Source organism: Uranotaenia lowii, chromosome 1, assembly GCF_029784155.1.
Source record: "Uranotaenia lowii strain MFRU-FL chromosome 1, ASM2978415v1, whole genome shotgun sequence".
NCBI classification, from domain to species: Eukaryota; Metazoa; Arthropoda; class Insecta; order Diptera; family Culicidae; genus Uranotaenia; species Uranotaenia lowii.
In genome coordinates this window covers 133,641,239-133,664,530 of record NC_073691.1, presented here as the reverse complement: position 1 = coordinate 133,664,530, position 23,292 = coordinate 133,641,239, and the positions used below count along the sequence as shown (strand labels likewise).

Here is a 23,292-nt window from a genome sequence, read left to right as displayed (position 1 = left end):
AATGACAAAAATGACAAAAATGACAAAAATGACAAAAATGACAAAAATGACAAAAATGACAAAAATGACAAAAATGACAAAAATGACAAAAATGACAAAAATGACAAAAATGACAAAAATGACAAAAATGGCAAAAATGACAAAACTGAAAAAATAACAAAAATGACAAAAATGACAAAAATTACAAAAATGGCAAAAATGACAAAAAATGTCAAAAAATGACAAAAAATGTCAAAAAATGACAAAAATTTCAAAAATGCTTCAAGCAAATAATTACTCTTAGATTGCGACCAGCTTTTTTCGCCGTCTCAGACTTTTATTTAGATTTCATTACGATTCTTGATGAATTTTTCATATCGCCACTATTTTGATCTTTTTGTGGCATTCTTCGTGGATCCCTAGCTGTTGATCACTAGACTTGCCAAAACGAATAATAGGATTTGTGATATAGCCAGAATATCGAAACAACACGGAAATTACTAAAAAAAAGTTTGCATTATTTATTTAAAGTACTCTTTTAACAAGCACAAATGTTTTACAACGACTTTGTTGATAAAAAATAGATACGCTGTTAGTTCTCATCGACCTTTTAATTTTAACATTATTCCGACACCCACTCTATCTTTCGTAGTGATCCCACTTATTTCTTTCAGGGCTGGTTGGTCTAATTTACAAAGGTTATCAGTAGAATCGAGTGTTATTTAATTTCTGATTTCTAAAGCCTTATCTATAACTTTACTATTACTAAATATGAAGAACAGATCACTCAAAGTTTTTCGTTAAATCTGACGTCAAGAGTCATTTTTATGATTTGGAACTAACATTTCAACTTACGAAATTAAAGCTAGTTCGAATTCCATCCCTGTGCATTCAAGTGAAAAAAGTCCGCCATTTCCGGTTTGTTCATCGGTTTGTTTTAATCTACAGGAAGGAACACCATCTTTTTCCCCAATATGTAGCTACTCTGTGACTGTGAGAAAGTTAGATTGGAAAAAAAGTTGTTGCTGGGCTCTGGGGGTTTTGCAGATTTACGATTAGAAACAGCGGTAATACTTTTTCACTTGGCTAAACTGCTATCAAAAGCTATTCAGGCTGGGCAAAGTTGTTCATTAGAATAAACTAAATGTAATGTACGCTTCACCACAATGTCAATTTTTTTTTGTTTACTAGGGTATTGTGATTACAAAGCTGATACATGAAACATAAAAGTATTTAAAATTTTAGGGAATAAGAAAGTCAATAAAAGGAATAAAAAAACTGTGAAAATTTAACCACAACAATCCACCGATATTTGGACAAATTTAAATATTTAAAGCTTACACAGAAAACAAAACGGTTCAGAGAGCAACTATCGGAAGCTTGATTTAAACTATTATCAATTTGAAAAATTTTAATAACAAATGTTCCAAATGTTCCAACAACAAAAGCAACAAAACAAGCGGAATAGAATACAACAATCGTAAAAAATCACAGTTATCACAGTAAGAAAATTTTTAAAAACCTAAAATTGAACAATTTTTTATCACAAGAATTAAAAAAAGCCTCAATTACTCCACCTATTCTATGAACAAATATGTAATAAATGTATTCTGTATCCCATTCCTAAAATTCAAATACTTCACAAACATAGTTCAAATTGTGTTTGATCCAGTCCGATGTAAAATAGTTTATAAGTATTCACCTGTTTTAAACATCCATAAAAAAACATACAATTCTCGTGATAGGAGTAATTGCGAACTCGAAACTGTTAACAATCAATATTCGACCTTAAATCAATTCCTGTTTACTCGATAGTGATGTTATCTCATTTAACTGATCTGTAGAATCCGTTAACATTCCGTATTATAGAAAATAAAAATCTTTACACTTTAAAAAATCTTAAGGCTTATTAAAGACAGTTTGAAAAAAGTTTAATGTTATTTTTAAACTCATAAGTTGGCGTTCGAAAATAACGTAACGCAAATTTTGAATTCAGAATAAGAATTTAGAATCAGAATTCAGAATCAGAACTCAGATTTCGGAACAAGAATACAATATCAGAATCATAACTTGCAAATCAGAGTTTAAAATCAGAACTCAGAATCAGAATATAAATCAGTATTGGGAATGAAAATAAGAATTCAAATTAAAATACAAAGTTTAGAGTAAGCAATAAATTTAAATAGTTAAATTTGCAAAAAAAAAAATTGTAAACGGAATCACGTATTTAAATATTTCTTGTTTTTATTCATATTTTTCTAGATAAAAAAAAAGTTAAATTGAAATTTGATAACTCTTTTGCCTTGTTCAGCTGAATTTGGTAATGGATTATTCAAATTTGCCCAGCCTGAAAAGGAAATCATTTCTTCTCACTCATCATTACGCTTTTCCCCATGTCGATCGTGTGCTTTTTGTACTAAACTCACATTTTGCTGCTGCATACCTGCAGGCGCAATGAAATCTACTCCAAATTCTGCATGCCTGTTTTACATCGGTTCGTTGAATTTTGCAGCTATTTTCCAAGCTCACCGGATTCGGAAGCTCGTGTGGTCGCTGCAGTATTTATTTTTGAGGCCTAACCTCAACCTCGCATCCATCTCGCCATTCCTCCTCAACAGCAACGATCAAATTGCCATTAACTTATCAGTTCTAGGTACACAGTTCATTCAGCTCGCTCTCGATATGAATGCATAGACACAATTTTCGTTCCGCGTTGATGTGGGTTTGTAGAAAATTAAATTCGTGTTCGCTGTGTGCTACTAAATTATTGGACCGAAATTGTCAGTTCACAAAAGTTTCAAACGCTGTCCTCGCTGTCGCAAAGCTTCATCCTATCCTGCTGGTCCTGCCGATCCAGGCGTCTCTCCCAGTGTGGATCCTGCAAGTGGCAGTCGTTGATGGCGATTTGGTTTTGGTTTTTTGGTTGGTGAAGTAAAAAAGTAAAGAGAGCGGAAAAAGACAACAGAAAGCGGAAATGCTGTTAGTGACAAGTGTGGCAGACGGGTGTTTTTATTTGGTTGGATAAACAACAATAGGCTTTTGCTACGGTTAGATGGAAAAAAGCTAGTGGAACAAAGGCGAGCGTTATTGCCTAAACATGAATGATGGTAGTTGGTTTATTTTGTTCCCACCTCTACGCCCACAAAAACCCGAAGCAATATGTTAGGATAACTACACCTCAGCTTGAAAATATAGATTACAGAATTCATTAGTTTTAATGAACTTTTGGTTTTCAACCGAAGGGACCAAGGTAAACAGAAACGCTAGATACTAGATTTCATGGTAACGCTAAAATTTGTGGGAAAAAAACCTTTACGAGACCTTGCAATATCCAGCATTGATAACCAATCACCTGAATTATTTAAATTGGAATGATTTTTCGAAAGAACTTGGGTTATAATTCTTGAAGAATAGATCTGGAAACACTGTTTATTTTTTCAAACCTACATATTTGTTTTTTCAGTCTTTCAAAATAAGGTGGGTAGGGGAGATGAGGGCATAACGAGCACCCGAGGCATAATGAGAACTACGCTTTTCTACGAAAGTGCGTATTTTCTTAAATAAATTTTCATGAGGATTTGTTTCGTACTTCCTATAGTATTAATTTTTCACAAAAAAAGGAATCTCCTTATCATTTTTACAGAGATATTTAAAAAAAACTAGCTTGGTTCTCAAGTTACGAAAATATTATAATTTTTGAGCACCACGAAATAAGCTCTTATGATCTTAAAATAACCTTGATCTATAATGTACGCACTGCAACATGATGTACACATTGTTTCTCAATTTTCACCATCATAAAATTTTTGATTTTTCACTTTTATCAATTTTAAAACACGTTTTTACTAAAATTTGTTGACTAGGGGCATATAGAGCACCATATTATCGAGGCATAATGAGCATTTTCTGCCGTAGAATCTAGCAGCGAATTAAAATTGATTTATAGCGCCACACCTTGACTAGTTTTCATCCGACAATTCAGCCTATTGGTAAGGTGTCGGAGAGGTAATCAAAAGACTAGAGTTAGATTTCTGTTCGAGGTGATTTTTTTTCCATTCACAATTCATGATCGATTTTTTTATTGTTACATTATACGGCTAGCAGCATCATCCTCCGAACAAAGCACTTAATGTATGAGCGTGCGTGAATTGTTTGTATTCTACAAACAGACCTAGATTATTTTGTTATTGCTTTGTTTGATGAATCTACGACTCACCTGACTTCATCGAATTGAATTCGCTGCTAGATTCCCCGGCAAAAACGCACATCTTGCTCTGATTAATGGTGCTCATACTGCCTCAGGGGGGGTTCTCATTATGCCTCCACAGTGGCTGGTTTTCAGCTTTTGGCAAAATTTTTTAAAATGCATTTTTTAACGTTTTCATCTAGTTTTTCACGTTTCAGCCCGTTAGGGAATAGGCTTTTCAAGTGTCTGAACACGAAACAATAATGTAACCTCCATATTATAGCTATTTTCTATGGTTAAATAACCGTTTTCCTTAAGGTGGCCATTATGCCCCCATCTCCCCTATGCCTAATTTCGCAATATTTTGTCAGGGGTTTTAAGATTTGATAAGAGTAGGCAAAATCTTCGATACTTAGATTTAAATTTGTTGGTTACTAAATTTCAAATTCATTGCTTAACTCCGTTAAAGTTTGAAATAATCAATTTACTTTTCGAAAAATAACATGTTTTTAAGGTATGTCGCAGTTCCTAATTTAGCACTTATTGTTCCTTATTATGTACCTACTGTTCCTGTTTTGTTACTGGATGAATTCTTTTATTGTTTATTGTTTATTTGGTAACAAATCAACGGATCACATGTTGATCCCAATGATTAAATGGATACAAAACAAAATAATTAAAATTACAAAAAAAGTTTACACAAACTACCTTGACCTAAACGCTATTAAAATTTTTCTTCTAAAGGAATCCCTCGATGTACCGAAATCAAAATGTTCAGAGTAACGGTTGAAAGTCTTGATCACACCGATCAATGCACTATTTGCCCCGTAGTTGTTTTGACGAAGGGGAGTGTAGAGCTGTAAATTCCTGTTCCGTAGTCCTTGAGGTCTGACACTAATGTTGATTGATTCCAATAGCGAAGGGCAGTCAATTTTCGTTGTCAGGATATCGGAGACAAACAAGGCCCGTGTGACAGCTCGACGGGCTTGTAGCGTGTCTAGGCTAATGAGGTTGCAGCGGTTCTCGTAGCTTGGAAGGTGGAACGGGTCAGACCAGTTCAAATGGCGTAGAGCATATCGCATAAACCGTCGTTGTAGAGCTTCGATCCGATCAGCGCCATTCTGGTAGAAAGGGCTCCAAACTGCCGATGCATATTCCAGGATGGAGCGAACGAGGCTGCAGTAGAGGCTTTTCAAGCAGTATACGTCTCTGAAGTCCTTCGTCACGCGGAAAATAAAGCCTAAACATCGAGAAGCTTTATCCACTATATAGTTTGTATGTGTCTTGAAGTCAAGTTTTTGATCAAGAATCACACCTAAATCTTTGATGTGGTTCACACGGGCAATTAAGTGATCCGAAAGGAAATAATCGGCGGAAATGGGATGCCTTTTGCGCGAAAATGTTATGACGGGACATTTATTGCGGTTCAACGCCAGGCAATTGTTGTTGCACCAGGTAGCGAAAAGGTCGAATTGCCTTTGTAGTGCAGCAGTGTCTTCGGGGCCTTTGATTACGTTGAACAATTTCAGATCATCAGCATAGGCGAGTTTTGGTCCGTCGAGCAGTAGAAGTGCGTCATTAAAATAAATAAGGAACACAATCGGTCCTAGATGGCTCCCTTGTGGAACCCCGGAAGTAGCAGGGAATTGTCTGGAATACGAATCCTTAGTTCGAACGGTCAGTTTTCTTCCGATCAGGTAGCTACGGAACCAATTCAATAGGCAACCACAGATTCCAAGACGTTCGAGTTTTGCAATAGCAAGTTCATGATTAACTTTGTCAAACGCGGCAGACAAATCTGTGTAGATTGCGTCGGTTTGGATACCCGCTGTAAAACTTTCTTGCACATAGGATGTAAAGTTCATTAAGTTCGTACTAGTTGAACGCTTGGGCATAAACCCATGTTGGTCATTGGAAAAATACTCCTTGCAGAATGAGAAAATGGGGTCCAGAATTACCAGTTCGAATAATTTTGCAATTGCGCATAAGGCAGATATTCCTCTGTAGTTATTTATATCCCTTTTGTCACCTTTTTTGTGAACAGGAAACATATAAGCATCCTTCCACAGCGAAGGGTAAACTGCTCTGTCCAGCGAAGCTTGAAATATTCGTTTAATTGGAAACAATAAATGGGGCATAAAGCGTATCAGAAATGTGGCAGGTATTCCGTCCGGTCCCGAGGAGAGAGAGTTTTTCATTTTTGCGGTTGCCTTTAAAATAGTTTCCTCTTCAATTGCAATCATGTTTAAAGATGCGTTTAGGGAAGGAACGTTTCGAACAGCGTTAGCTATTTGATCGGCAGAGATTAAATCGGTGGTAAAAACACTAGAGAATTTTTTAGCGAGCAGATTACATATACCGAGATCCGAACTTGCAGTTTCGCCCTCCAAGAACATGTTGGTTGGAAGTCCAAATTGGAGTCCAAAGGATGGTAAAAATTATTGAACCTAGACCTAAGCCCCCTGGTTTAACCCCCACCCCCCATAGAGATTTTTCCCAAGTAAAATTTTTACCGTAGTATCGAGAAATTGCTTCATCCTTTAAGATGTTTGAAAAAAAAGTGTTTACAAGCACGTCAGAAATTTGACTCGCATCCGGCGGAATTTGGTCATAAATCACCCTAGGCTTGAGACATTTCATTTTATGACACTTTATGACATTCACGAACTGATACTAATTTCGATTTGCAATTCAATCAACCTCTAAACTAAACCACTAAACTTGACATACAAAAACCCTACCTCGTCTTTAGAATAGGTTTTTATTAATCAGTGTAACTAGACGAGAACTGAGTTTGGAACGAACCATTTTATCTTCAACATTAATTAATCGAATACTAGTTTTATATGTACATTTTAAGTTAGACACCATGTAAAAAATGTTCACCTCTAACGATGGTTAACAGATTTAGCAAAACAAATGTAAAATCTAATATCCCCTGCTTTAAAATATTTGATTTCTAAAAATCGTTTATGTCATTAAAAAATTATGCTGATACGAAATATTCTTCCAGAAACCAAATTCAGTTTCAATTGAATAACTTTCGAAAATATGATCGAATTATTTCAAAAAGTTAAGCACTTTTTGACAAAACTTTGAAACAAAAACAAAAAATTTTAAAATGAAAGTTTTGAATCAATTATCAATTTTCCTTCAATTAATATTAAATTCTGCGAAAAAACTTATAGTGGTTTTCTATTTGTTTACTTTTCCTCTTTAAACGAATTTTAAAGATATTTTAATCCAAACTTTAGATTATTTTTGAAACGAAAATTAAACTGTTTTGCACTGCCGTTCTAAGCAAGATTGTCCCATGTGGAAAAAACGTGCAAACGAGAAAAACGAGATTGAAATATCAGCTATATTTCCAATTTTTCTCTCAAACTAAAAATTCTCCGACAGTTTTTTCGCAGTGAACAGTTCAAGTTAATCATTTTACAATGTTTTCTGCCAAAAAAATTACAATTCCTACAAAAAAAACAGCAAATTAGAGCCAAAAATGCTCCGTGTGACACTTTTGCGTAGAATCAGAACGCATGCCGATGCTAGTTCTACGAAAAACTGTCACACGGCTACAATTTTTCTATCATTTTAAAAGCTTGCGTAGTTAATTTTTTTCCTAAAAACTCTTGCTAATCCGTAATTTGAGAAATACGCTTCTCTTTGTTTATATAAATGTATATTTGAGTATGGATCCTGTAAGAAGTGCCTACCGAAAAGTGTTTAGTGAAAATTTCTCTGAATAAAACACTCAAGTCTTCTCGCTCCTCCTCTGCCCTCTATTTTAGTGTTCTTTTCAGTGAATAACATTAAATTCAACAGTTTGAACTCATCTTAAGACAATTTTTTGATAAAATTTGCATTTTTCATAGAATTTTCTCTAGTGTGACATTCTTGCGTAGAACTATCAACATAGAGACCACCTTGATGAAAATTTCGTATAAGTTCAGAACAAAGTATAGGTACTTGTTTATGTTTTTATTCGAAAGTTAACACTAAAAGAGACCGTTTCCAGCAAAAAAGTGAAAATGATCCAAAAGTCACATAGGACGTTCTTGCTTAGAACGGCAGTGTAGGTTTCAACAAATTTGGTAATTGAAATCAATTTTTTTAACTTTCTGCAGTTATGTCAAAAATACTTGTGCCTAATCATGTTTTTCCCATTTTGTTTTCTAAAACTATTGAATTTAACATTTTAAGATCATGCATCATCATCATCAAAATAATATTCCTAAGTTAACTGAAGAATATATGCTATAAACAAAATTAGAATCAGATTTTTGCTTAAATTTAGGTCTGATAGCACTAGTTTACAGCATTTTTGAACTCAGTAAACTGGAGGTCATTTCCAATGTGAAATCGGGCGCTGAATACGAAAATGAAATTCAAAAAAATCTCAGTAGAACCGTTTTTGAGTTATGCTTCAAATTTGAAATTTCGGAAAAAATAAAAAAGTTCTTGTACTTAGATTGACATATCTCGGACGGCACAACAGTAATTTAAAATCCGTCTTTTGCATATTGAAGGTGAATAAATTTTCTATCGATCACCTGAATACCGTTTTTGCGTATGATCGACAGTATTGTCGATATTATTGACTTAATGGTAGAAAAAATTCTAAAAAACGCAATTTTTTAGAAAAAATTTTGTTTCAACGGAAGCTTTAGACTCAATGGTAACATTTAAAAAATCTGAATTCTTTTGCGCTTAAATGTCAATTAAAAACAAAGATTTCAAGTAATTATTTATCAAAATCGGTTGAAAATTGAAGAAGTTATGGCTACTTTACCATAACAGTATTTTTTGTAGTTTTTAATAATTTAACGAACCGCAGTACACTTATCATAGTATAGGAAGAATGAAACATGATAAATCTCACTCGCTCTAAGTCAAAATTATTGATAAGCTTACTAGAAGGTCACATGCCAAGTTTCAGGAAGATCTGACCATAGGGAGGGGTTGCTAAAGTCTCAAACGTGAATAAAATTTTGAGGTATTTTGCCCGGAAGGAACGAAAAATACTGGTTTTTCATCAATAACTTTTTTCATCACTAGCTGATTGTTTTTTATGGATGATTTTCTTAAAGCCTAAGTCAAGACAAATATTTCACCCGAAGACTGTAACTCGATTGGATTTGAAACAGAAAAGAATTAATAATTAAAACAAATGCACCAAAATTCTTCTCTCTTGAGTTATCAATTAAATTCTATGAATAAGTTACTATAATGGTAAAACGTGTTTAGTGAAAAAAATCCTTCTTCAATGGTAAAAAAAAATGTTTTTTATTCATCTTATTTTATTTAAATTATCAAATGAATTTTCCAAACACTATACTACAGTTTTTTTTTTAATTTTTGAATAAGTTTACCCAATTTTATAGCAAACCATTTTTGGAATATTTTTAATAACTTTGTCTATGTTTTTCTATTTTGAATTTTTGGTGTTCTTAAAACAAAAACCTTTTTTTCCTTATCAAAAATACACATTTCAAATCATTATTAACTTTTTTTAATTCAAAACACTGCAGTGGAATTTTTCAATCAACCTTTCAGTTGAAAAAGAAGAAAACAATATATATTGGGATGAATAATAAATAGCATTTAATAAAATTCTCCTAACAATTAATGATGGTAAATTTTTACCCAGATCATTAATTATTGAATTTATTTTCCTAAATATGTGTTTTGGGAAATTTTTATTTCAAATTTAAAAAGTAGACTGCGTAGAAACTATTTTGAAGCAAGTTTCTAGTTCAGAATAAGAAACATCATTTTTAAAAGTTGTTCAATGACTGAATGAATATATCGTTGATTTTAAAATTTCATTGTGATTTGTTCTGGAAGTTATGATTTATTGTACGAGAAATACTCAATTTTTGTTAAGTTTGTGTGATGGTTATGAATAAGAAATTGATGTTAGAAATCCATTTCCTTATTAATTGTGTATTTTTGGTATTGTAATTACTGAACCATATTTTTTTTTATTTGGAACGGATGAAAATCATTTTTAAAAGAGGTTAACATTTTTTTAACATCTTAATATGATTTTGAATATCAATTTTAGTTTATCGAAAATGTGCAAATCTTAAAAACTTTTATAAGTCAGGAAGTGTATCACAATCTCGAATGTGAAGTTGTTGCAACTCCGATAAGCTGTAATTCCATAAAACGGAGAGTTGATGAGTAGCGCCAACCGAAGATTTAGGCGCTTGTTCATGCGAACGCGAATGCGAATGAGCAAATCTAGGAAACTGAAACAAAATAATTTATCAAAAATATATGTACAGTAATTTTTCAATTTTATCACTGTCAAAAAAAATTTCACCGTGAATATGACGAAACCGTGAATATGGCGAAAATAAAAATTGAAGTGGAAAAAGGATTTTTATATTTAATCAATAATTTATAATGTTTTCAGTAGTGGAAACGTTTTGTAAATATCAATAAAATTTGATCACAAGACCTAATTATCAAAGTTTACTAAGGATCCCATAGCAATTTTAAGATTTTGCAATCCAAACCAAAAACCATGTAGAAAATAAATTCGATAGTCTACATCTAATTAAAGTGAATTTAGTTGTTATGGATATTCCACAGTCATTATTTCTCATGTCGATTTTAGAAAGAATTCAAAGAAAATTGCATCAAACAAGTTTTCTTCTGCAAATTTAAAATTTCAATATTTTAATTTTCACACTTTTGATTAGTTTATCTTTTCAAAAAATATTTTGAAATTTGCTCAACTTAGACATTTAAAGTGTGTTCCTCGAAATTTGCCCTATGGGAGGACAATCCTTTCTTTTTCATATGTAGAAAAAAACAAAAATCTTAGTACTTCTTACATATTTTAAGGCAAAGCTAGCAGAACTTCATTTTGATCATCCAATTTATTTATTCAGACAATTCAGGCTGTCCAATCAGGATTGCGCACGCCATCCATTCAAATAAACCAATTTAAAAAAAAAAGAAACCAGAGACACTTATCTCTTTTTCAAAAACGCTTAAATTTATCCACAACTTTATATGATTCGCATAACTAAAACAAGTTTACTTTATTAGAGCGGCTAATCAAGCGCAAATAACAACATTAGCATTAGCGTGACGTTGAAATACTTATGTATGTCGATGATTACAATTGTTTTTAAAATCCAAACGACGATTTTTTCACACTATAGATACAGCTATAGTGAGCAGTTCAATGTCTTTTTTATATTTTTGAATACCTATATAGGTACCATAACATAAACCATAAAAAATATCATGAACAAAGATGCTCTATACTTTTGAAAGATAATTGAGGTCCTGGAAATGGTTTCTGAACGATTTATAAAAAAAGCGTGATAAAATCGAAACCACAATCGTGATAAAATCGAGCGTGGATTTGGCGAGTATTGAAAAAAAATCGAATAGTAATAAAATCGAAAAACAACTGTATAGAATTTTTCTCAATTTGCATGATATGTTTTGAAGTTAACAAATACCGCTTCATTGTGCAAAAAAAATTGTTTATATCCTATGGACATAAAAAAAAACTATTAAAAACAGTCGCAAATGATTAAATTCACGCCATAAAAAGGAAACTTTTGAATTTTTCGAGGAAACCATGCATTTTCTAACAAATGGATTATGAATCTTCTTTGAAAATGACGAAAGCATTCTTGAACACTGAATTTTATTGGAACCGTTTGGAATCCAGCTGAGTTAAAACAACGTAAATGAGTGAATTAACGTCTCAAAATTAGATTTTTTGTATAAACTTAAAAGGAAAATATGCTTTGAAAGCTATTTTGACCCCCCAGATGGTCAAGTTAAAAAAAACAGAACTTTATTTGATTTTTTTTTATTTGAATTTTTAAATCAAAATCAAATGAACTTAAAAAAATTGGCTGAGTATTTATATTTAGATTGTGAGAAACAGAAGTAATTTTAAATAACGATTCCTTATCATGTTGTTATGTAAGTGCATGTAAAAATAATGAAAAAGTTAAAAAAGATACAAAATTTATGATTGAACAAGCCGAAATTTCAAAATATCTCTTTTAAAGGTGTCTACAAACTTTCGTAGACTTTAAATAATGGTTAAGAATAATTGAAAATTTCGTGACGTGAGTTCAGTCCACAACCCTGTTTTGTTAAAACTCAGTGAATTCACGTCACAACTTTTAAGCGTCATTATTTTTCTTGGTTTTGTTTAATCAGAAAGCTATTTACATTAAATTGTGGGTAATAGTTTTGACTAAGTTTGTTGGACATCACCTAGAATATCGGTGCTGTCTAACAAATTTAGTCAACACAATAACCCACAATTTTATGTCCGCAGAGGGAACAAAAAATTACGGTGATATTCGTTGAAATAAGAAACGATCAATTCTAGCGTGAATTCACTCCAAAATTATTTATTTAGTTTTTTCGATGACCAAACCATATTCGTTTCAAAGGAAACTCAATTTGCGACAGTTTTGTTACAGAATTTTTGAAATTTTCCCAGCACTCACAGATTTTTTAAAAATCTTGTACAAAAATCAAAGTTTAAAATTTTTATGTCTCTTTTAACTTTTTATTTCTGACTCTTATTCAAGAAAATGTAAGTTCATTTTTTTTTCTTTGTAAATTTCAAAAAATCCCGATTTGTTGATGTTTTACATGATTTCCCCCAACTCCAGGTTCGAATCACAGATATCAAGTTTTTTGTTGTCAAAAACACAATTTTTTTTTCGGCAACCTTGTCTCGCGGCGGAATGTGATAAAGTTCTGAAGGATGCATCTCAAACTTAACATAGTTCGTGACGAAATTCTTTGATACCAATACAAAGTTGACCTCAAGAGCCTAAACATGTTTACACGTTCGTCGCCACGGCACCCATATTCGGGTGACGGGTGTGTTTCCTGGGGGGCCCCGTCACATCAGAAAGCGTGTGACGCTCTCTTACTTGAGTTTACCGCTCAGCTTCGCCACACGTTTCAAATATGGGAGTTCTCTCTCTTTGCTTTCTCTCTCTGAAAATTTCTTTGGGCCCGGCTAGTAAAACTACCAAAATGAGCGTGGCGACAAACGTGTTAAATCACTTCAGGAACTTTGGAAAGCAAAACACGGTAATTACAACAGGTATATATAAGCTCACGGGCCCATCACATGACAGTGATCAAACAGGACAACACACTGCGTTACATAAAAACGGTCATGGATACACAAGCACTCCAGAGAGATGATATACTCCGGAAGATGTTAAACAGACAGTGCTAGGGTGTTGCTGTATTTGTGTGTATGTATGTGGGTGTGATAAGTGACAATACTTGTGAATGAGTGTATGCAATCGTGCACACCTTGTCGCCTGAAATGTCGCCCTGGTGTAGTAGCTGTTGTAGAACAAGTAGAAGTTGTTGAAATTGATGAAGTTTTTTAGATGGTATGGCACTAGAAACGCAACGCCCTCAGCCTCAACGAGTCTAAGACATAAGCTCGGTAAGTTCGGTTTGATCACCAGAATCTACTACAGTCGTCGTGCGGTATTGGTCGCCCACCTGCGTTACTTCCGGTGCAGCAGCCGTAGTTCGACCTTTTCGCGAGGTGCTCTTGCCGTTTGCGTTTGCCGAGACGCTGCTGGTGTCCTTCCGGCAGAGAAGTTCGTTAAATTCTTTGCGAAAGTTGTCATTCAGCCAGCCGTAGAGGAGCGGATTCGAGCAGGCCGAACTCATGCCCATCATGTGGCAGATGGCGTACGCCACCATGATTTCCTGGGTGATTCCGTCCAGGTACAGGTCGGCAAACAAATTGAACAAATTCAACGGAAGCCACGATATTCCGAAGATTAAGGCTATACTTATTAGCAGATAGTTGGTTCTCTGCATGCGTCGGCCTCTTTCTCGTTCTCGCATAGGCACGGCGTCTTTAGAGTTGGCACTGGTGCTTGTCGTTGTCACCACGAGGCGGTGCTTCAACTTGAAGTAAATTCGTAGATATGCTATCGAAACTATCAGAATAGGCAGCACGTACTGTACACAGAGCGTGAAGACCGAATAGTACAATCGGCCGTACGCCATTGGCCAGTCTTCGATGCAGTACGAGATATACTCGATCCCCAGGCTGGGCATGTTGATATCGTAGTGGATCAGTCGCCTCGTGATAAACATTGGCGATGCGAGGATCAGCGAGAAGATCCAGATGCCTGTTAGAATCAGTATCGCACCCATAAGCTGCAGACTGTCCCTCGTTGGGTACACAATCACCTGAAATAGAAACAAGCAGAAACACAGGATTACTGCATACAACAACGTTTTTTTTAAATGAAAGGTTTTAAAGGTATCGAGAATGTGAAATTTAATGGTAATGAGCGCTACCCGAACAGCCCAACAAACTTTTTTTTATTAAAAACTGCATTACCTAGTTATCATTTTTATTCAGCTATCTGGCAGAAAAAAAGCAACCAAAAAGTTCGGAGAAGCTGCTGTTCAGCCTTTGAACATCTTGATCTGGAAAAATTGATCAGCGAAAAATTGTTTCCTTGTAAGCTGATAGTTCCTGTGATCAGCTTTATATATGTGTTTCGAACTACCTCAATGTAAACGTGAAACGTCAATTGAAAGATCGTTCTGGAGATTAATGATAAAAAATGACCGATGTTTGTCCAACGTCAGCAAAAATATTGTTTTCCCTCTCCTGTCTTGCAGTTGTCAACTAGTTGTTTTTTTTAAATCTGTTTTTATTATACAGTTCCTGAGCCTCGATTTATCCAAATATTCTTCATTCCCGATTTCCCGTTTTCAAAGATTCGCTCACAGTATTAAAGCTAGCCAGTTGATCGAAATATATAAACACGATTCAGCAATAAGGTATCATGCCAGATACATGGAAGTTTTCGACTGTTATCCCTGTGCAAAAACAGAAGAATACGAGAGAAGCAACATTATACCGATCGATAAACATGTTAGAGTTGCAAGAAAAATTGCTAGAATTAGCGGTGAAACGTCAATTGGCAGCTTTTATTGAGTCAGGAGATATTTTGATCGACGAACAGTCTGAATTCAGGAAGAAACATTCGACGGAGACTGCAGTAAATTTGTTGTTACGTAACTGGAAAAGTAACATTGAAAAAGGCAAATACACAGTCGCTGAATTCCTTGATTTTAAAAGAGCGTTCGAAACAATTGATCGAATGAAGCTATTGGAAGTTTTAGTATGAATTGGGATAAACGACACAGCCATAAAGTGGTTTCAAAGTTATTTAGGTAAAAGGATGCAAAGGACTAAGTTTGGTTCTGCCTACTCGCAGTACAGAGAGAATTTGGGAGTTCCTCAAGGCAGTGTCTTCTTGGAACCAATTTGGTTTATTCTATACATCAACGACTTGAAAATGTGTTTGCGAGGCGGTCACCTTAAATTGTTTGCAGATGATACACTGATTGACTGGTGATAACTTGGACCTTGTGATGCAAAAACCAAATGCTGATTTAGAAAACATTACTGAATTTTTGAAACAAAGATAATTGTGCCTGAATCTCGACAAAACCAACTGGATGATAATTGGAAATCGCAAAATTGTTGATTGTCCAAGCTTACTGATTGATGGATGTGTAATTGAAAGAGTGCGTCAGACAAAATATCTTAAAATTCAAGTCGATGAAAAGCTAAACTTCATTGATCATGTAGGCTACACTATCAAGAAAATAGCAATGAAATATGGTGTTCTTTGCCGAATAAACAGATTTTTGAGTTTCTGGTCAAAATTTTTTATGTGAAGTCAGTTGTTATGCCGCATTTTGATTACTGCTCCACAATCAAGCGACTACAGAGGATCCAGAACAAAATAATGAGAATTGTAATACGTTGTAATCGCTACACTCCTAGTACTGTAATGCTGGACATGCTAATATGGCTATCAGTCAAGCAAAGGATTACCTACAATAACTTAATGTTTGTGCATAAAACCAAAAATGGAATGTCACCGTCATATTTATCTCAGGATTTACAGTACGGGAATGCCATACATAGCCATAATACAAGAATAGCACGAGATTTTAGATTACCAACTGCAAGAAAAGAAATGACAAAAAGATCTATTTTCTACAATGGCTTGAAAATGTACAACAGCTTACCACAATACATCAAGGACTGCACAAACATAATTAGCTTTAAGAAAATGACAGTACACTACCTAAAACACAACATTAAAAATATGTTCGAATTATAAAAATGTGATGGAAATGCCATGTGATATCAGACAGAGAATCTGTACAGTGATGGATATACGTGGGAGTTGAAAGACAACCAAGATGTACAGAAAAGACATAAATATGTTAACACAATTATCCAAAGGATAACCTGTCCCTCCCATTCCTAAAGAGGCGTATGGGGTAGAGGAAGGACCAAATAAGCCTGTGGGACCGTAATCCCTAGAGTCCAAAAAGATATATTTTTCTTCTGAATGTATCGTGATTATTGATTATCACGAAATTCAAATATTAGTAATTATGTTTATTCAGTAATCATCTGTAAAATAGGACTAAATACGTATTCGTAAAATGATCGGCATGTCGCAGAGCTACGTCCAGAATGCAAAGAAGAGAGCTGGACTACATACATACAAGGTACAGAACTTCCCAAACCGCAATAAGCGGGAACAATCGACGGCTAAATGCTGGCCTCTGTGTGCTGGACGACGAAACGTATATAAAAGCCGATTCTAACCAAATTCCGGGGTTGGAGTTTTTCACCGGAAAGGGCAAGTTCGGTGTGAACGACAAATTTAAGAGAAAGCAAATGTCGAAGTTCGCCTCCAAATATCTAGTTTGGCATCTGCTCTTGCGGACTGAGGAGTGAGCGTTTCGTGACAAAGGGCACATTAAATGACGAGATCTACAAATCTGAGTGCCTTGAGAAGCGCTGATTTCCCGTTCTTGCAGCAGCACGATGGAGCTTCGCTAGTTTTTCTAGATTTGGCATCATGTCACTATTCTAAAAGTGTCTGGAGTGGTATGAGGCCAATTCTGTCCATTTTGTTCCAAAGGACATGAACCTGCCAAACTGTCCGGAGCACACAGGAGTACGTAGAAGAAAAAGTTGGCCAAAAGTATTTTTTAGTTTTGAAATCAATAAAAAAGTTTATTTTTACTTATCAAACGTTTTTAACACTAAACGTACCGGAGGCGGTCAAATGACGGTTTTGAAACTTTGAAGGATGATTACGCCTTATATATTTTTTTTTTCGCCGAATTAACGATAGGACTATTTTTATTTTCAAAATGCAAGTATTTTTGCGTTTTTAAATTTTTCTAAGTGTTGTGGTTTTCGAATAACACATGTGGAATACCTATTCATACCACGAGCGGTCAAATGACGGTTTACACTGTTTTCGCTAAAACTTTCTTGTTTCTCCACCGATTTCTTTAAAATTTATAGTTTTGAAAAGCCTATAATGTGACTCAAATATGTTTCTCAAACAGTTTTTAGCTACAGTCAATTATTTCAAAGTTATTTTAACCCTCATCCGCATTAGATTTTATTATCCTAATCAGCACTAGGAGTGTCAATTTGACACTCCAAGCTAAAATCGTCATAACTCTTTTTATATATAACCGATTACAATGAAACTTATATCTCTAGAAACCTTGTAATGTCAGTAAAATATGTTTTGAATATTATATATAGCTAAAGCTTATAGTTTTCCCGTTATTCAGCACGAAAGAAAAAAATCCGAAAAAACATGCCTTACGAAAACTGCTGTTACACGTCCAAAAAAATATTTGCCTTATGCATATGAAAGCTGAAGTTAATGCCTATATCATGAAGACAAGAAATATTTTTTAAAATTTTTTTCAATGAAATGGTCACATAAAGTTTAAAAAAGTGGTCTAAAAAACCTACTTTTCATTCGATTGCTAGTAAATACTGTTTGAGCAATGGTAGAGTTTTGAAAAAAAAATGACTACAAAATCTATTTAAATTCCAACATTTTGCTGTCTTTAGATTTTTTATGCAACAAAAATTGAATTTACTGGAATTTTTCAAAGTTCACTACTTTGCGCGATTTTTTTACAAATTGAAATTTCATCTGTTTTTGTGGTCCTCCGTCAGGTTGTACCCGGATTATCAGTGCTTTTACTTTGTTTGGACCAATCAAGAGTATATTCATTGGAAAGCACATTTAATCTACATTTTAGTGAGGTGCTACAGTTCACGCTGTGAGATTTTACAAAAATATGAAAATAATAAACGTAAAATCATTCCTGAATTTATAGAACTACAAGCAGCGGTCCAGCAAAACGTGTTTGTTTGCCCTCCGAGTAGGTACGGTGGGTGGTGATTCGGGCAGAGAGCGAAGCCGACAGACCAAGAAATGCACGACACGCATCGTTATTTCGTCTCTTGGCTTCGCTCTCTGCCCGAATAACCACCCACCGTACCTACTCGGAGGGCAAACAAACACGTTTTGCTGGACCGCTGCTTGTAGTTCTAGAAATTCAGGAATGATTTTACGTTTATTATTTTCATATTTTTGTAAAATCTCACAGCGTGAATTGTAGCACCTCACTAAAATGTAGATTAAATGTGCTTTCCAATGAATATACTCTTGATTGGTCCAAACAAAGTAAAAGCACTGATAATCCGGGTACAACCTGACAGTGGACCACAAAAACAGATGAAATTTCAATTTGTAAAAAAATCGCGCAAAGTAGTGAACTTTGAAAAATTCCAGTAAATTCAATTTTTGTTGCATAAAAAATCTAAAGACAGCAAAATGTTGGAATTTTAATAGATTTTGTAGTCTTATATTTTTTTCAAAACTCTACTATCGCTCAAACAGTATTTACTAGCAATCGAATGAAAAGTAGGTTTTTTAGACCACTTTTTTAAACTTTTTGTGACCATTTCATTGAAAAAATTTTAAAAAAATATTTCTTGTCTTCATGATATAGGCATTAACTTCAGCTTTCATATGCATAAGGTAAATATTTTTTTGGACGTGTAACATATGAACTACAGCAGTTTTCGTAAGGCATGTTTTTTCGGATTTTTTTTCTTTCATGCTGAAAAACGAGAAAACTAGTAACTTAAGCTGTATATAATGTTCTAAACATATTTTACTGACATTACAAGGTTTCTAGTGATATAAGTTTTATATCAAGTTCATAATAATTCAAACGAATTAAATAGATTTTACTTTTGGAGTGTCAAAATGACATTCTAAGTCGGAAAAGGGAGTTTTTTTGTCCAGGCTTCCAGGGTTCGTCCATAAATAAAGTAAAGATGCAATATTAAAGAACTTTTGAATTCATTTAGGGTCCCCGAAGAAATTTTTCTTTTTTGAAGCTTCTGAAAAAAGTTACAAGCATTCAAACTTGCAATAGTATCAAAATGACACTCTAATGCGGATGAGGGTTAAGGGGAGGGGGGTAGGGTCTAACACTTTCAAAAATCGATTTTTTTTATTTTTTTATTTTCTTATTGTAAAACATTTCAAGAATGTTGTGTCAAATTTTCAAGTCAATTGAAGCAAAACTGTGGAAGTTATAGGTATTTATCTCCTGCTATCTAATACTGCAAGAAAGCAAGAGCAGAAACTTCAAACGCGTTTTTCTCGAAAGCACATTTTTAAAGTCCGTGGACATCGTCATTTGAAAACTACTTATCCGATTCTTTTCAAATTTGGAACATATTTGCTACATATAAAATACCAGACCCCAACGTTTTTCTTTTTTGATTTTTTTACTTTGGGGAGATTTTACAGATAAAAAATAGCGGATTTTTAAGTGAAAAATCGTAGTTTTTACTTTAAACAGCCTCAAAAATTTCATAAAAATATTTTTAAGTTAAATAAAAACGTTGGGGTCCAGAAAAACATCTATTAAAAATATTTTGCTCTGATTTTTTGATTTCAGATGATTCTGTGCTGAAATACAGTGTCCACCGCAAATCCTGTTTTCTAAAAGGCATCCTCGAAAGTGCTCCGTCACCGGCTCACTTTTCAATATTTTTCTACGAAAAAATTACTAAATGTTCTTTTAACAATGCTTTGTATAATGCAAAAAATTTGAATACATTTGTTTGAACGATAGCTCTAGAAAAAAATCGTGAAAATGGTGTTTTTTTTATACCCGTTAGACCCTACCCCCCCCCCCCCCCCCCTTAAGTCCAAGAAATTTTTTATGAAAAAACATGCTTCAGGAAAATTGATATAAATCAGTTATTTAGTGCTCGAAAAAAATTTCACTTGGTGCCTGAAAAAGCTGAAGTTAGAAGCTATATGCTGCACATACGGAAATTTTTATCAAACTTTTTTAAAGGTCATGCCCACAAAAAATGTAAAGTAGAAAATTTTCAAAAAATGAATTGGAAAGTTGACGTAATTTGTCACATTTTGGCATCTTTAGATTTTGTAAAATACGAAAAACATAATTTATGACGAATTTTCAGAGGTAGCTGTTTTTCGAACTTTTTATCAATTTGGATTTTCTGAGACAATTCCTACACCTAAGCTCAGCTTTGCACTGGATTTTGAGTACGTTAACGTAAGGTTTAGGCAATAAATCTATATGCAAAAGAAAGCTGATTTCATACCGGTTCTAGTGGTGTAATTGCATTGGCGGTGCAATGCTTAGTGTTGGGTTGGTTTTTTGGCACCTTTTTTAAGCGAATCTGCACCGTATTTGTGGTGGAAGAAGTAGCTAAAACTATAACTTTATTTAATATTTTGTTGTAAAGAGAAGAGACTATCATCTACTTACAATTGATGGTGTCCTAACCTCGCAAATACAAATCTCTTATAGAAAGAGACGAACCAGCCCGAGGCTGAAAGTCTCTATAATAAAGATAAAAAAAAAAAAAATCTCTTATAGCGTAAATATATGGATCGATATCCGCCTAAAGAGGAGTAGAACTGGTTTGTATTTAACTATAAGAGTGATTTTTATAAGTGACTTACTTATATGAGGGTACAATTTGGTTTTATGCGTAGAAACTCGCTTAAAACCTCCAACAGTCCTTAAGCACACGTGTGCATAAATGTCGCATAAGAATTATATGGATCGATATCCACCTAATCAGGAAAAGGAGTGTTATGAATCTAGCCACAAGAGTAATTTTAATGATTCACTTACTATCTTGGAAATAAGTCTGAATTAAGACGCCGAAACTCGCTTAAATCCTCAAACGATCCTAAAGCACAACGTTTGCTCTCAACTGTGACAACGATGATAATCCAAAATTCTAACAACCGTTCTTCTTCTCTTTTTCTTTGCCTAATCCCCACTAAGAAATGTCATTACTGCTACCGCAGTGTTGCGTGCTCCCAGATATTGTTGATATTCTCCGAGGTCGGTCAGTTATGCCGTAACAGCTTAGCATAAATATGATAAATAAAACAGTGAAGTAGTTTCTGAATTTTGAGAAGTCAGCACAAATTCTTACTTGGCAGATGGGCGCAGTGGGTGGTAGGGGAGGAGCGGGCTATATGCGCCTATTAAGCAGAACACTGATTTAATCAAATATGTCATAGATTATGTGTACAAAAACTATATACACGTCTGCGGGCATCTGTTTTCTATACATTGGAGTAATTTATATGTTAAAATTTTCTTCTGTTTCCAAGAAATGGATTTTATTATGAGTGTTGTCTAAAATGCCGAACCTCAAACCGTGCGGGGTCAATGCGCCTATTTATGTTTTGAACAAAATTTCTGTTTTTTGGGCAATATTTCCGTATAATTTCATTGAAACTGCTAGAAAGTAATAATTTCCGTACGACAAAGCTGAAGTTTCATAAAAATCTATGTATATTATAATTTTATGGAATAAAACAAAAGTTAGGATTGCTATACTATGGGGGCAGTTCATCCATGAGAAAAACTTTATCAAATCTGTTTTTAGATCTTCAATTCTCTCTTAAGATGTTATTCATAGCTTAGATTTGGAGGTTCAATGATAAAAATCATTTATTTATTTAAAAGTAACTTTTATTTAAAAGTCGAAATATTACATCAAAATGTATCAAAACCTTGTATGATTTTTTAAATTTTTTTGAGTTTGTAAATTCATGAAATTCTTTTTTGCCTTATGTTCTAAGCGAATCACCCTCAAAATGCATTGGTCAAATAAGCTGTCTCGTCAGCCATTTCATCAAACAGCCGTAGGGTCATTTAACCCGATAGGCCCATTAAGGAAACCTTTCCCCTAATATCTCAAAGCTATTTTGCACACGAAGACGGGTGAAAGGAAACGAAAAAACAAACGAGCATTCGCTCAAATTTTCTGGTTCTACTTTCAGATATATATTTATTATATTTTTGTCAAGCATCGCCCGGCCAATGTAGCTACGTCACTAGAATCGGTATGAAATCAGCTTTCTTTTGCATGTATTTTTTTTGCCTAAACCTTACGATAACATACTCAAAATCCAGTGCAAAGCTGAATTTAGGTGTAAGAATTGTATCAAAAATCCGAATTGATGAAATGTTCGAAAATCAGCTACCTTTTGAAATTCGTCATAAATTATGTGTTACGTATTTGACAAAATCTAAAGATGCTAAAATGTGACAAATTACGTCAACTTTCCAATTCATTTTTTGAAAATTTTCTACTGTAACAGGAACAGCTTTGGCGGTTGATTGATTGAAAAGTACGGGGTTTACACAACTTTTTTACATTTTTTGTAGGGATGACCTTAAAAAAAAATTCGATAAAAATTTCCGTATGTGCAGCATATACATAGCTTCTAACTTCAGCTTTCTCAGGCACCAAGTGAAATTTTTTTTGAGCACTAAATAACTGATTTATAGCAATTTTCCTGAAGCATGTTTTTTCATAAAAAAAAAATTTTGGACTTAAAATAACTTTGAAATAATTAACTGTAGCTGAAAACTGTCTGGAAAACACATTTGAGTCACATTATAGGCTTTTCAAAACTATAAATTTTAAAGAAATCGGTTGAGAAACAAGAAAGTTTTAGCGAAAACAGTGTAAACCGTCATTTGACCGCTCGCGGTATGAATAGGTATACACAAAAAGTCGGTATGTTTAGTGTTAAGATCATTTAAAATATTTTTTACCGTTTTCGTATTTTTTCATAATATTCTATTGGAAATTTTCACATTTATATGACATGATAGATAATCCAGGTTAGAAAAGTTGAAAA

The 23,292-nt window shown here is 33.9% G+C and overlaps 1 protein-coding gene across 8 annotated transcripts in view; it reads right to left on the bottom strand.

Moving 5' to 3' along the window:
• Nucleotides 1–476: 476 nt before the first annotated feature.
• The window catches only part of LOC129740098 (neuropeptide F receptor), a 138,366-nt gene continuing 115,550 nt past the window's right edge, over nt 477–23,292 (bottom strand). For 6 of the 8 annotated variants that reach the window (XM_055731707.1, XM_055731706.1, XM_055731709.1 and 3 more), the window contains 2 exons: nt 13,688–14,392; nt 477–2,857 (listed from right to left, as the gene is read on the bottom strand). In XM_055731707.1, coding sequence (XP_055587682.1) covers nt 2,777–2,857; nt 13,688–14,392 — 786 coding nt within the window. In that variant the 3' untranslated portion in view covers nt 477–2,776. Of the gene's footprint in view, nt 2,858–4,873; nt 7,258–13,489; nt 14,393–23,292 lie in introns of those variants that run through there. The other 2 variants (XR_008736103.1, XM_055731703.1) reach the window with 2 other exon arrangements.